General features: G+C 44.6%; 1 protein-coding gene across 11 annotated transcripts in view; it reads right to left on the bottom strand.

Moving 5' to 3' along the window:
* Positions 1-1,777: 1,777 nt before the first annotated feature.
* CADM1 (cell adhesion molecule 1) overlaps positions 1,778-13,466 on the bottom strand; it is a 334,280-nt gene continuing 322,591 nt past the window's right edge. For 5 of the 11 annotated variants that reach the window (XM_019647431.1, XM_019647433.1, XM_019647435.1 and 2 more), the window contains 2 exons: positions 10,902-11,033; positions 5,920-8,857 (listed from right to left, as the gene is read on the bottom strand). In XM_019647431.1, the coding sequence (XP_019502976.1) occupies positions 8,739-8,857; positions 10,902-11,033 (251 nt within the window). In that variant the 3' untranslated portion in view covers positions 5,920-8,738. Of the gene's footprint in view, positions 2,184-5,919; positions 8,858-10,901; positions 11,034-13,466 lie in introns of those variants that run through there. The other 6 variants (XM_019647430.1, XM_019647432.1, XM_019647436.1 and 3 more) reach the window with 2 other exon arrangements.

Below are 13,466 nucleotides of genomic sequence, written 5' to 3'. Positions count from 1 at the left end.
AAATCTTGGCCCTGCCCTTGCTCAGCATTCGTGGGAAGTAAACAGCCCCAGAGCAAAGCAGCTGCATTTCTTTCCCACTCCTTGATGTTGGCAATGGGAAGACAAACGAGGGCTCTCTGGTTTGGGGACGGCATGAATGAACCACACATGTCCATAAATAAACCAGGAGCGCTCCAAACATGCTGCTCATTTTTTCACACAAAAGCCAGGCTGGCAGCCCTCTTGTGAGCCATGTTCACAGTTGGATCCTTACTGCATTGTGAGTGTTCAATCAAACTTTTAGTGGTGAAACTCTGGGAGCAGAAAGCCAGCTAAGCCCAAATGGTCCCTTTGCTTTTCCATCTTTTGTGGCTGCCTGGCTGTGCTTATGGGTTTTGTTGTCAACAAACTCCTGGCTTGCCTTTGAGCACTCCAAATTATTGAAAATGACTACAGCTTAAGACTGGCAGGATGATTGTTAAAAAACAGCCCTGGCATTAATCATAGCTTAAGAGCTTTTGGAAAATGATTCTAATTCAGAAGGGGTGGCTTACAAAGAGGCTTGTCGAAAGCGAAGCAGACATCAAATTCTGAAAGGCAAAATGCCTCCTTGGTACCCACACCTGGTTTCTTCTGAAATCCAGCTGGCAGAAGTGTGTGGGGGGCACAGCTCCCCCCACCAGCTCACTCCATCTGAGACCACCTCAGGTTTTCCACACGAGTCCCACAGCAACCCTCCCCCAGGTCTGGGCCCTTCAAATGGGAAAGACTTCAGGGAGTGCCCAGAGTCACAAGTCTTACTGGCAGTCCTTAAAATAAGAAAGAGGGCTGGGTGCCTTGATTTCAACAGTTGGAATGCCTTAGACTGGTGCTAAAATAAGCTGTGTGCATAGAGGCAGCTGCGTGGGCAAACACATGGTCAGCATTTGCAAGGAGCCAGGCAGGGCAACGCGCTAATACTTCTGCCTTTTGCCTGCCTGGCACAACAAAGGAGAATGATTTTTGCCATCAGCAGTCTCCCTATCACGGAATCATTGCACAATTTAGTATGATTAATGGTTTCCATTTAGGAGAAGCTGAGAATGAAAACAGCGGGGCAGAAGCGGCAACTCGGCTGGGGGTGCTCACGGCTGCAACTAGCGTGGAAGGGCGAGAGATCTGGCCAGTGCCTGTGGCCATTCCCTCTACCTTCCCTTCCCGGCATGACTGGGAGGCACTCTGGGGTGAAGGAACACATGGCTTTTGACATGCATTTGCAGAAACAGTCTGAAAAGCTGCAACCTTGTGATGCACTGTTTGCTGTTTCATCCTTGCAGCCTCCCAAGCATTTATGAATGAGAAGCTACTCTCTCTTAACCTGCCAAAGGGAGTTTCGTTCTCAGAGGTTCCTAACTAAGGGCTAGGTCGAGAGGCAGCTTGGTGATGGGCTGTACAGCTAAAGCTAGCGGAACTAACTACACCACTTCTTGGCATTCCTAATGGCCACACGAGGATGCCACGTGGGGAAGGACGCCACCCTTATGCTAGGATGGTAGCGGTGGCCTTCAGCTCAGCCACCTGTGTCTCTGGAGCCCCCAGGCCGGGGGACCTAGTCTCAGGTCTCATCTGCTGGCTGTCCCAGGAGTTCTTCTTCTCCATTCTGCAGCATCCTTTTCTTTCCAATTCTGTAGGCACTGCTTCTTGTCAGGTCTCCCAGCTGCTGGAGATGAGTGGTGAGACAATGGCAGTCATAGCCAGAGACTTGTGGGTGCTGATAGAAACCAACCGGGAAAACACAGAGGATTCAAGAGGGCCTGCATTTTTTTTTTTTTTTAAGCAATAGCCTTTGTGACTGAAGCCAGAAAGGGAGAAAATTGGTGATCTTGGCTGAGTCTAACGTGACTCAACGCCCTTCTCGATGCATTGGTGTCTCTGCAAGGAAATCTATTATTTTCCATAAACTGTCTTAAGCATCTCCCGGGCTAAATTTCTGGCTGTGTTAAGAATCAAGCCATCAAGAACAGCTGTGAATGTTATACACTTTCAGCAGCAGCAATGGGCTTTGGCAGAGAAGTAGGAGCAAAAAACCCAAGTAGGACATTTCAGTTGACAGTAATGGCATTTTCCCTTCCTTGTCCAAACGATAAAAGATTCATGCTCCTAATTGCAACACTATAGCTGCCCCCATCACTTTATTCTGGGAGAGGAGGTTAGAGAAAACAGGCCTAGAGAGAGGGAGAGAAAGAGAAAGAGAGAGAGAGATGGATGGTAATTTCGTCACTAGCTAACAAAGACTGATTAGTGTGAAGACTTCCTTCCATAGCAATACTTTTTAATCAGGTCTGCTGTGTCTGGGCAAACAGCTTTTGTGGATTAGCTAGATTCGAGCCTGCCAGCATCCGATGCAAGTTTAAACGATGAAATACACAACTACAGAGAAAACAAACCAAAAAGAGTAATAACGTCACACATTTCAATATTCAGCAACCATTAAGGGATTTAAATATTTGCTTGCTATTAAAGGCTTGCATTAGGCTCTTCCAACACCAGCTCTGGAAGACTGAAATATCAATTATGGATCAATTTTCCCCCTAAGTAAACACTAATGCAGGATAAACAGTATTAGAAGATGCAATCGTAACATTGCTGACTTCAGGGTGGACTTCCTGCTGGTAACAGCAAGTTTAAGCCTGGTGATTAATTAACCTGAGAAGATAGCACTTAAGGAAGATTTAAGGCGATCACGTCTGAAATATAACTGTGAGCCAGTGCACGCTTGGTGGGCAGCTGGAAAAGTCCTGGGCCCAGAACATGCATTGATTTGACCCTCAGTAGTGATCTTCATTTTCTCCGGAATCACCGCCCCCCAGCTCAACACCCCAAAGGATTAGGAGGGAGTTAAATGGAAGTCAAGAGTGGGTGTGCGTGTGGGAGACAGTAAAAACAGCAGACTTTAAGTCAGGTAGGCTCCTTGTTGGGATTAAGTCCATATTTAAATATAAGGCCTGAGTTGCATTTCCGGGCCTGACCACCAGGGGCAGTAGACATCTTACATTCACTTTGGAATGAAAAATAAAAACATGAAAATCAAAACAAACATAATTTCCTGTGTACAAAAGGGCCTAGAGGAACTGAGGACTGGAAGATTTGAAAACAGAAGACTCTTGCTTTCGAGTCTCAGTTTTTTGGAGTGCTCACATTATATGTGTACCTGAACACCCTCTTGTGGGCATGTGTGTGTAATGTGTATGTGAAGGGGGGTGCGGGGGTGGGGGGGTGATATGGGTACATTAAATACTGTGGCTCGTATCAGAAGCACATTTCAAAATTTTGAGATGAACACAAATAAGACAAGGACTATTGTTTGATGCTTTTCTACCATGCCATACGTCATTCTGAAGGCCCCTCACAATATATGCTAGCAATGGTGAGGCTTTGCTTAGCCATCACCAAAAATGTCATTCCCTGCAAAAGGGGAACAGATACTCTGACCTGGCAGGTCCTTGAGAATGATGGACACTAAACTCAGGGCTGGCGGGCTGGCTGATTTCTTCAAGGCCAACCTGAAAGCTACCATGTTGCGCGTGGACTTACAAAGGTCAAGATTGGAGATACTAAGTACAAAGTGAGACGTAGGCAACCAGGGTCTTGATTAGTCTCCCTTTAAACAACTACTACTTGCTCAGTGTCTATGTGCCTACCACTGACTTTAACATATTGGCCCACAAGGTCATTTGAATGATGGCCAAGAGTTCTTTTCCTTCTCCTGTACAGGGTCAGACATCCAAGTGCTTCCTTTGGAAATACTTCCAAAGAGTACATGTGTGGTTGTGGAGACAAATTTCACGCTGAAGGAATTTGGCTGCCAGTTTAGTCATGACTAAGGCACCCTGGCAAAACGGTGTGCATATTATTAGTCTTGGGCAGAATTTCATAATGAAAAAATGCCTTCACTTATGCATTCTTTCTACGTGTTGGATGGTGACTGCATGGTTGCTTTAAGGTTCTGGATGCCAGAATCAAGGGAACATTTCTCCATGGACTAAGTCCACAGCAGTGCAAGAATCACATTTCAAGTATACAGAGGACAGTGAAAGATTGCACCAATTAACACCCGCATATCACCTCAGGGTTCCGGTTGATGTATTTGGAGAATGCAAGCAGGCCAAAACATCGGAAAACTCTCCGGAGGAAGTGAGGACCGTTTTCCCTCCCATACCAAATGAAGGCTCGGCAACTTATCAAGCTCCCGCTAACCTGGACCGCTTCTGGCACCTTCTCATTTGCAAACCCTGTGGAATTCAGAGGCAAATGTGCAGCCCCCAGTTCAGTCAACTTCCCGGGTCCCTTTTCTGTAGGTTATGGCCCAAACTGGGGCCTCATGCTACAGACAAGGGAAGAGGGTTGGGTACACTCAACATACTGTGTGCCATGTGGCCTGAAATAACTATACTAATGAATGGTGAGGAGAAAGGGTCACTAAACATTCTGAGGCAAGCTTCACAAGGGTGTGGTGTGTCCACCTGCCTGAGGTTTTCACAGCTAGTCAGTGGTGAGCAGGGTCTGGAACCCAGGCAGTCTCTGTTAGCACACACACTTGATCTCTGCCCTCTAGCACCCACAGCAGACTTTTTATATAGTTATGATGAATTAGTGCTGCCCACTGCTCCCGGCCCCTGAAATCTTGACTCCTGCCTGGACTTTGAGAACAGCTGCAAGACTGATCCCCAGTCTCCAGACCTCATCTGATTACACTTTATTCTTCCCGTACAAGACAGAGGGCTGGCAGGGCTTACTACCCTCGGTACCTGTGGCTCACATCCCCTGTCCACTAACCCATCCTTTGAGATCCGGCTGGGGACCCCAGTTCCTCCAGTAAGCTGTCTTGACTCCCTCGTCTTCATTGATTTCCCTTCTCCAAAAAATTCCCACATCACTCTCAGGGCTCCTTTATTATGTTGGGTGGGGCCCCCACAGCTGAGGACCATTGCACGTTTCCACGTGGGTGTAACTGATGCCCCCGTTCACCTCCAGGGACCACTTTACACTTCTCTGTATTTGTCACATTGCTGGATACAGCAGGTGCTCACTAACTACAGACCTGATTAACTGCTTTTTACAGAGACAGGCAAGAGGCCAGGCCAGGATGGAAGAGGCTGAAATGCGATACACAACCTTTGGCTTGTTCTGGAGCTTACCTTTTTTTTTTTCCACTGCAGAGCTTTCCCCATTCCCTGTCAGAGAGAGAAAAGGGGAACTCAGCCACAGCTGGGTGAGTCATGGGGCAAGGGCACTTTGGAGCTGGTCAGATATCTGCATGTTTGTAAGATCAGTGACCAGAAGGTGTAGTTGTTGCTCACGTGGGCCTGCAAGGCAAGGAGGACGACGGACAGACTGAATCCTGCAGTACCCCCGGGCCCGGAGGTCTCGGCAGCCTAAACAGGAAGTGAGAACAGTCTTCCGTAGGCGGCCAAGCCAGTCCTCCGCAGAGCCAGATTTCTTTTAGTTAAAGGAGAGAGAACTTGAAATGAAGAAGGCGGAATGAGTTGTTAAGACACAGAATCCCAAAGTAAGAGAGACAGGTGGAGCAGCCAACACAGGAAAGTTGGTGGGGGTGGAGGGTGACAAGAGGGGGAGGGGGTGGGAGCCGGATTCACGGGAGGGGCCTGTCCCAGCTGGCCGATCACTGCATCCCGTGCACCTGCACAAATCGCTGAGTCCACGCTGCCGAGCACCTGGCCCACCTGGCCACTGAGAGGGGAGAAGAGAGAACAAGGGCAGTAAGGCTGAGCAAAGAAAGCGAGCGAAATCAGATCAAAGAAACCCAGGCGGCAGCATTTCCTAACATCTGCAGCCGTGTTCTTGGCCCCGCGCAGGGTCCTGAGGAGGAAGCCGAGCCCAGGGGCCCTCTCTTCTCTCACGCCAAGGCGTCCGTACAAAGTCCATAAAGAGATTAAATGATCACTTTGTAACATTAATTTTTTTTATTAAGAAGACAGATATTTTATAGTACTTCTTTTTTTCTTTTTCTTTTTCTTTTTTTTTGTAAAAATGGTATACATGAACCAATACAAAATGCGAATGGGAACATATGAATATGGAGTTTCTTACACCGTAACATTGTTCATGTACACCTTAAAAACAGAAATGGCCTAAAGGGAAAAAGAAGACGTCGGTGTGACTAAAGAACAAGCTTATTTGGCATCAATTATACATCCTTCATTATTTTATATTCCTTTAAAAAACACAAAAAACAAGTTTGTTCTTTCTTCACTCTAAAAAAAGTGATCAACCTGTACAAAGTAATACTCAACAATACATTTCAAACAGTGCACTGTATACTTAAGAAAAAATACATAAACCAATATACAACTAAAATCCATAATTTCCTGTTTTTGCTTTGTTTTATTATTTTTTTTCCAATGTGTGGGGCCTACACTTTGCAATCTACCTGAGACGGAAAACACCAATCAAAACACATGAACCTGAGACATGTCAACATTGTAAGCCATAAAGTTACATCAGGAACACTGCACTACTGTACACTTTTCAAAACAGAAAGATGGGAGGTCCCAAAAAAGAGATGCTAATCCTGTGAGCAATGGTAGGTTTCATTTTGTTTTTATTTTCCTAAAAAGAACAACTGAAAAAAACCTTTCAACAACATGCTAAATGGTTCTCACCCTTTGATATGGATATACTATGGTCAGAATGGGTGCTAAGGGCTCGGAATAGAGCTGCACATTATAAAATTCATTGAAAAAGAGATGTTCTTGTGGCTTTTTGTCTTGGTTAAGTGCCTAGGGATAGGAGAGGGGAAAACAAAAGGCTGCTCGATAATGGATTTTCTTTTACATACCAGTCCGTTCCCAAAAGGCCCCCATATTGCAATGGTTCTATCAAAGGTTAAAATAAAGACAAGGAAAATAAACACACTTTCAAATAACAAAGAGTTGACACTTTTTCCCCCTTAAATAAATCAGCGTAAGTTTTCCACATAATGTAACAATAGTAAAAATGCACCTTGCAAAATTCAAAATTACTCACTGAAAATGTTATATAATATATATTTATATATATATAGATCTATCTTTTTTGATGCCATCTTTCCATCGGGACTGGAGTCTGGAGTCTGGAGCCTTACCAAAACATATGGTAAGAGTTTAGTTTTTGTCCTTCAGGACTACTTCTAGATTTCCTAGACGTTTCAGTGAAAATCCCCACATTTCTTTAAAAAAATGTAAATGGTAACTTGACTCCTCTACCTTTTCCCAAGGCTCCCCATCTAAGATATGTTCAAGGTAACTTATTTTAGTAGCTATGCACTATGGCTGCCATCATGCGAGGATCAGTAATTTTTTGGCAGATGGTTCTTAAGGCTGAGGAGAGAGGCCAAGGCTAGTGTATGAAAGGTAAAAAGATAAAAACACTCACATTTGAGTTTTGATTAAGTAACTGAAAACCCCTACATGCTGTTTTTCCACCTCTGCTTTGACCTTTTGAGAACTGAGATCGACAGCAGACCAGCGTGAGAATAATGCTGCCCCTTCTTTTGTACCTCCTGCCTTTGTCAAGCCAAATCTGAAGGAATGAAAGTTTCACACGGATTCGAGTTGGAAATCCCAGCATGACAAATATCTGTAATATACAGTACATGCAGGACACATCCTACTGCCTTTCTAACTAAGCACAAAGGGGAAAAAAAAAACCTGTCCCATTCAGTCATTCGCACACCGTTAGGACTTGCTTTTTCCTACAAATTAGTGAGAAGTAAGGCCGATTGGGAAAGGTGGATGGAATCATTTGGAACAGAAATAACCAGAGCAGAACTATCTTTCCCCCCCTCCCTACTTCCCCTCCTGTGGCAACTCAAATATGTCCACTTATATAAAAGGAACAGCCCTCACTGTCAGGTCTGTTTAGGGCACTGAAAAAGGAGGAGCCCCTCCAACCCCAAGCCTTTCTGGACAGTGTGGGGTATCTATACTGAGCCGTCTACAGATACAGAATTAAAGACAGATTCAATCTCATTGTGACACACCTCACTTGCAGATAACCCTGTACAGTAATGTAGTTCCACAGCAAACAGAACATTTTCGGAATCACAGTCTAAGTTTCTAGTCTTCACTGCTCTAAGTATTTGAAACATGGGCAGCAGCAAAGAGTTCTCATTGTTTGTTCACCCAAATCTTTACGACAACAGAGAAGAATGCATTATGGATACACTAAATTCTGAACTATGAAATCTAAACTGTGCTGGTTCTCCTTTTATGAAACTGAACTTTGAACAGAAAGCAGTTACTTCAACAATAAACAGGAAAGTAAAAACAATAGCAAAATAAGGGGGAAACGATTCTAAGGAATCCCAGCAGGCAAATTCCAAAATGGGAGATTTTGGAAAAAAAAAAAATCCAAAAATTTTTTGGAAAAATAAATGCGTACGAAGGAAAAAAAAAAAAAAAGGAACGCAACAAACAAAAAACAAGGCACAGAATTTTCTGCAATCTATCCAAACTAAATCCAAGCATCCAAGTTTGACTTGGTAGGAAGAAATAAAAATTAAAAAACCAAACAAACAAAAAAGAGGTGTCAAACAGCAGTGTACTTTTCAAAGAACATTTTTTTTTTTTTTTACACATCAAAGCCCAAGCCTTCCCAGTCTCGCACCTTTCCACCCATTCATAAAAAAACACACGAATTTCTGGCAAGTTCCAATATCACTGTCTCTTTATCATCTAAATAGGGCCAGTTGGACACCTCATTGAAACAAAAGGGCTGTTCTAGATGAAGTACTCTTTCTTTTCTTCAGAGTTGTTCTGTCCTCCTTCTGCATTGATTATAGCTGTGTCTGCGTCTGCTGCGTCATCGGCTCCTTTGGCTTCATGAGTGAAGTATGTACCTGAAAGATGAAGGGGTAAAGCACCGTGACTGTCTGATGGCCTCTGTGTAAAGTGGTACAGAGATGGCAACTTGCTTTATAGCCATCATCAGCCGAAGTGGTGTGCAGGCAGCAGAGGGGAAAAAACAATTGGAAGAAGAGAGCGAGGTGGGTGAGACAAATGGGGATCCGGGGGTTCCAAAGGCACCACTCCAACTGAACCGCTGCGATATAATTCAGCAAATGAGACATTAGAGCAGTGATTATGACCAGAGGATGTCAGCAGAGGAAGACGTGAGTGGGAGCTAAAAATGCAGAAAGCTGGAGAGCTGCTGACTAACGTATAAACAGTAAACGCCCAGGACCAATGACCAGATACGTGCACGCACATGGTTAAAGACCAAAGCAAGAAAGAGCAATTAGCCAATAAATGAATTAGGGCCCTGATGATGTTCTATTGTCATCTCAAATCGTTCACTTGAACCCTTGCCTCCCGTCTTCATGAATCATTATTGCCTATCCATATATAAGTGGAAATGTGCTCGAACTTGCACAAGTATGTTTGATTTTCTTCTGCCTTCCATTTCAGAGTGGGGTTCCAGATTGACAAATAATTGGACATGATGACAGCTGTAATCAAGGCTTGGGATCTGTCTTAAGCAACAAGTGATTCTCTCTCAGAGTGTAACTCTAGCCGGACCCAGATTCATGGATTTGCTAATTGGCATAGCCACTCTATAATGACAATAGACAGAAGGGTACAAAGTTGGTGACGCTCTCATCACCAAGTCCCAACAGTTTACATGAAGAAAGACAAGGAATGCACCTCCATATGCTATATAGCTAGAGCTTACACTGCCTATCGTAATCAAATAACCCTCCTCCTATTATAGACTGTATTCTTGGAGACTGTTAAGTAAAAAAGGGCCGAAACATTTGTTGTATCTTCAGGTTTTCAGAGTAACAAAACTGAGAAGGCGGGTGGTCAATGTTCCCTTCCTGTCCCCCTTTTTTCCTCTGGAGAGTGACGCATCTGTCCTCTCCTCTGGCTCTCTACAACTGCTGGGCAGATTTCTGCCCTGCTCTCTGGCCTTACCTTCCTGGCTCTGTCAAGCTCAGCCCCAAGCGGCTGGGAGTTCTCCGCCAAACAGACTGTCTCCTGGGTGTAGGCAGACGGTGAAGTACGCATAGCGCTGAGGTTCCCAAATGGTTTTACGCTCGAGACTGGCACTTTGGATGCTAAAGGTGGTTGTCAAGTACCTTGGACTTCCAGTGCTGTGCTCAAGGGACCGTCCCCAACCCAAGTTCTACAATCAAGCAGTACGCAAGCACCTAGAGTTCGTACTGTAGGAAGCCCCGCAAGCTCACTGCACAGTGCTTGAGAAAAACAACTGAGAAAGACAAGGGCCGACAAAGAAAAGGAAGAATGAATTACCCCGAGGGGAGAAGAGGTTCAGAGCAGCATGGGGCAGAGAGCAGAAGCGTTGGAAAAGATGATTGCCCATCCAGGCTGCACAGTTGATAAGTGTGTGATTAATGGCAATTTAAATCAATTGCACTGATAATTTAAAAAATACATATTTATGTGGCTTTTAAGGCATATCAAACCAAGCACGTGTTCCAGCCGCTGTGACCAGCTTACCTGGAGTTTGGGGCCAGGGAGCAGAGCTAGTCCACCTGCTTCACAGGAGGCAGCAGGTTATAGGTGTGCTCTTGCCACTGTTTATCGTTTTGGGGTTCACGCCACACCTCCCACACCAGCCCTTACTTTGTAATTTTTACTCTGTCCCCAATTACGGATTGTATAATAACAAATCTATACAGCTTTATATTTAGAGAAAATCCAAATCAAGGAGTGCTACTCATCAACTCTCAGAGTCCTAATCAACAGCTGCTAAGATTTCTGTGTTTTTTTGTTTTTTTTTCTCCTCTCCCAGTTTCAGGAATCAAAGAGGCTATGCGGCCACATAAACCAAATTGCCTATCAAGGACAACCTTGTAAAGTCCCCAAGTGCAGGGGCTGTGGCGACATGAGGCCTTCTGCCGGCCAAAGCACCTCACTTACCTTTATGTCTGGCAAAATAGCGGCCCAGAATGATGAGCAAGCACAGCATGGCGAACACCACCACGGCCACGACGCCGCCAATCACGGCGTGATCCACTGCCCGGATCGAGCCTTCTTCCCCTGCTCGAGAATCTGTTGAAATCAGAAGAGGAATAGGGATGTAGAGCTCATAAGGAGACACCAGAAGCCCTGGTGACACTGTCTCCAGGGTCAGAGGGCACCTTCTTTGTTTAATAGAGGAGCCACAGAGGAGATCCAGAGGTGGATCAAGTTACACTGAGGGAACAGACTGACCTGTCCAGTTCTGAACTGATCCGTTCTCCCCACAAGGCAAGTTCATGGATAAGCAGCACAGGAGCGCTAATGCATGTGGAACACGCTTAGGGAGCAGGGAAGGGAGAAATAGAGTCCATCCTGTCCTAACTGGTCTTAGCGTTCACTCTGTCTGTATCCAGCTGTAGATCCTATGAAGGAGGCTGACTTAACTATTTAGGGGTGCTCGGAAGGGCACCTTCAGGCAGTAACAGGAGCTGTGGAGCGGAGGCGAGACACCCAGTGACTTATTTCCTACAGATGCCCAGTGACTGACTCCCTGCTAGGCATATGCACAGGAGAAGTAAAGAGCTCCAAAGCCACAGCTGCCTAGAGATAAAACAAGGATTATGAGACTCAAGACAAGTGACATGCTTGCTACATTTAGGATGTATGAGGGAATAAGCCTCAATCTAAAACCTAAAAACCTATTTCAAAAAAGACAGCAAGGAATAATTGTCCATTGCCACAGACGGTTTTTATTTTATTTATTTAACACTTCACGATGCAATTAATTTTCCTTTATAAGCATCACTCCCTCAGGATGTCTTCTTCCGACTGAGGAACGACATGTTTGGCTGGGGAACAACTCCAAAATGAACCCAGAATGAGCTATGGCGATGCGGAATGGATGTATGGCAGTGTAAACAATTTTAATTTAGGACTCTGGCTACATCACCCCTTGCTGAAATCCTAATGGCACCAGGGATTTATAATGTAGTAAAAAACAATTATTCTCCTGTTGATTAATACATTAACATTTTGGAGTGGAAGCTAAACCATTGTCTTTTTTTTTTTCTTATTGAGTCAAGTACGACACCTCCATTAAAATGATTTACTAGCTGTACCTTACAATTTAAGCACAGCAGCAACAGAAACGGTAAAAATCTTTTAACTTTACATGATTTGTGAAGTCATATGTGAAGGATTTACCATTTAAATCTTTCAGTACAAGAAGCACACGGCCTATAAATCTGTCCCCCGTGCAGTTGCTGGACGCCTAAGAGAAATGCGTTTCACCAGGAAGACTGAGAGTGCAAATTCAAGTCAATTTTTAAGAAAGATTTATCTCTGTCTCTCTCCAAAGAACAGAGCAAATCTCTGAAGCCTCCACCTCTAATAATATTTGAAGTTTATCGATCAAGTGTACAGATCCGTGACAGCTAAAGGTAATGGTGCTCTTTTGAGCCGAAACCTGATACAACGCTTTCAGCAGGAGGGCGTGATTTACACTTTCTATCGATATTTCCAATTCTGCTCTGAGATTAAGTACTGAAGGATATGGGGAAATAACTTGTGACTGAGGGGTGCATGGAAAGCGCTTTAATTAAAAGTGTTTAAATTTAAAAACGAAGTACTTAAAGTGTTTCATTAAGTTACTTTTCAAGGGACTACAAAAAACCCCCACATCCAAACCCAAACAGAAATGCCAAGTCAGAGGCAGCGGCAGGTCGCGCAGGACAGCAGGATGATGGGAGTTTAATTGGAGAATGGAGATGGGTTGGAGGCAGAGTGCACTGCAGCCAATTAGCCTGCTCCGTGATGTGCGAGCCCCTCCAGCAACATGTCTAATAAGCTCAACTTGAAACGTGGTGGAGAGGAATCTCCCTCCTCGGCCAAAAGTGTTGCCTATTGCAAATGCAACAGCCTCAGCGTCTTGAAAGTCATTTCAACAAGGCAGAACTCAGCCATGGAAACTTTCTTTTTTTCTTTACGAGACAACAGAGCTTGTTGAAGGAGAGCACTCCCCTTGGGGACAAAGAGTATCTGCTGGAGGATGGCGCTTTACACACTGGAGACTCTCACCCCAACTGCACAAATTCAGAATTGCTCACAGGGAGACAAAAATAACAGAAAAGCCAGCACGTTGTGTTTTCCTGAGGGGACTGTCAAAATAAGGGAGCATGTGGGAATGAGAATTAACTAATCTCCAATTGCCATGAGCTTCAGACCTATTGAAAAATAGGGGTCTTACAACTATTTTCATGTCTTAGAATTGGGTGAGGAAAACAGTGATATTAGCCATTGAGCAGAAGGGAAAGTTCAGTATAAGGCAAGAGGTGACGAGAGGTCCACTCCTGGAAAGATTGAGAGCAGAGAGAACCTTTGAGAAGCTGTCCCAGGCACAGACCTAACCCATTTGGAGAAGGACATGCTCATGTCCACTCTTAAAAGCTTGCCTCCTCCATGCCTAGGCACAGGAACATTCTAGAAGCCTAAGAAGAGAATGAGAAAGAGACAGAGAGGGAGGGA

Source organism: Hipposideros armiger, unplaced genomic scaffold (genome assembly GCF_001890085.2).
Source record: "Hipposideros armiger isolate ML-2016 unplaced genomic scaffold, ASM189008v1 scaffold_111, whole genome shotgun sequence".
In the NCBI taxonomy this organism is placed as follows: domain Eukaryota; kingdom Metazoa; phylum Chordata; class Mammalia; order Chiroptera; family Hipposideridae; genus Hipposideros; species Hipposideros armiger.
The sequence above is the reverse complement of the archived record's forward strand: the minus strand, read 5'-3'. Positions and strand labels throughout refer to the sequence as shown.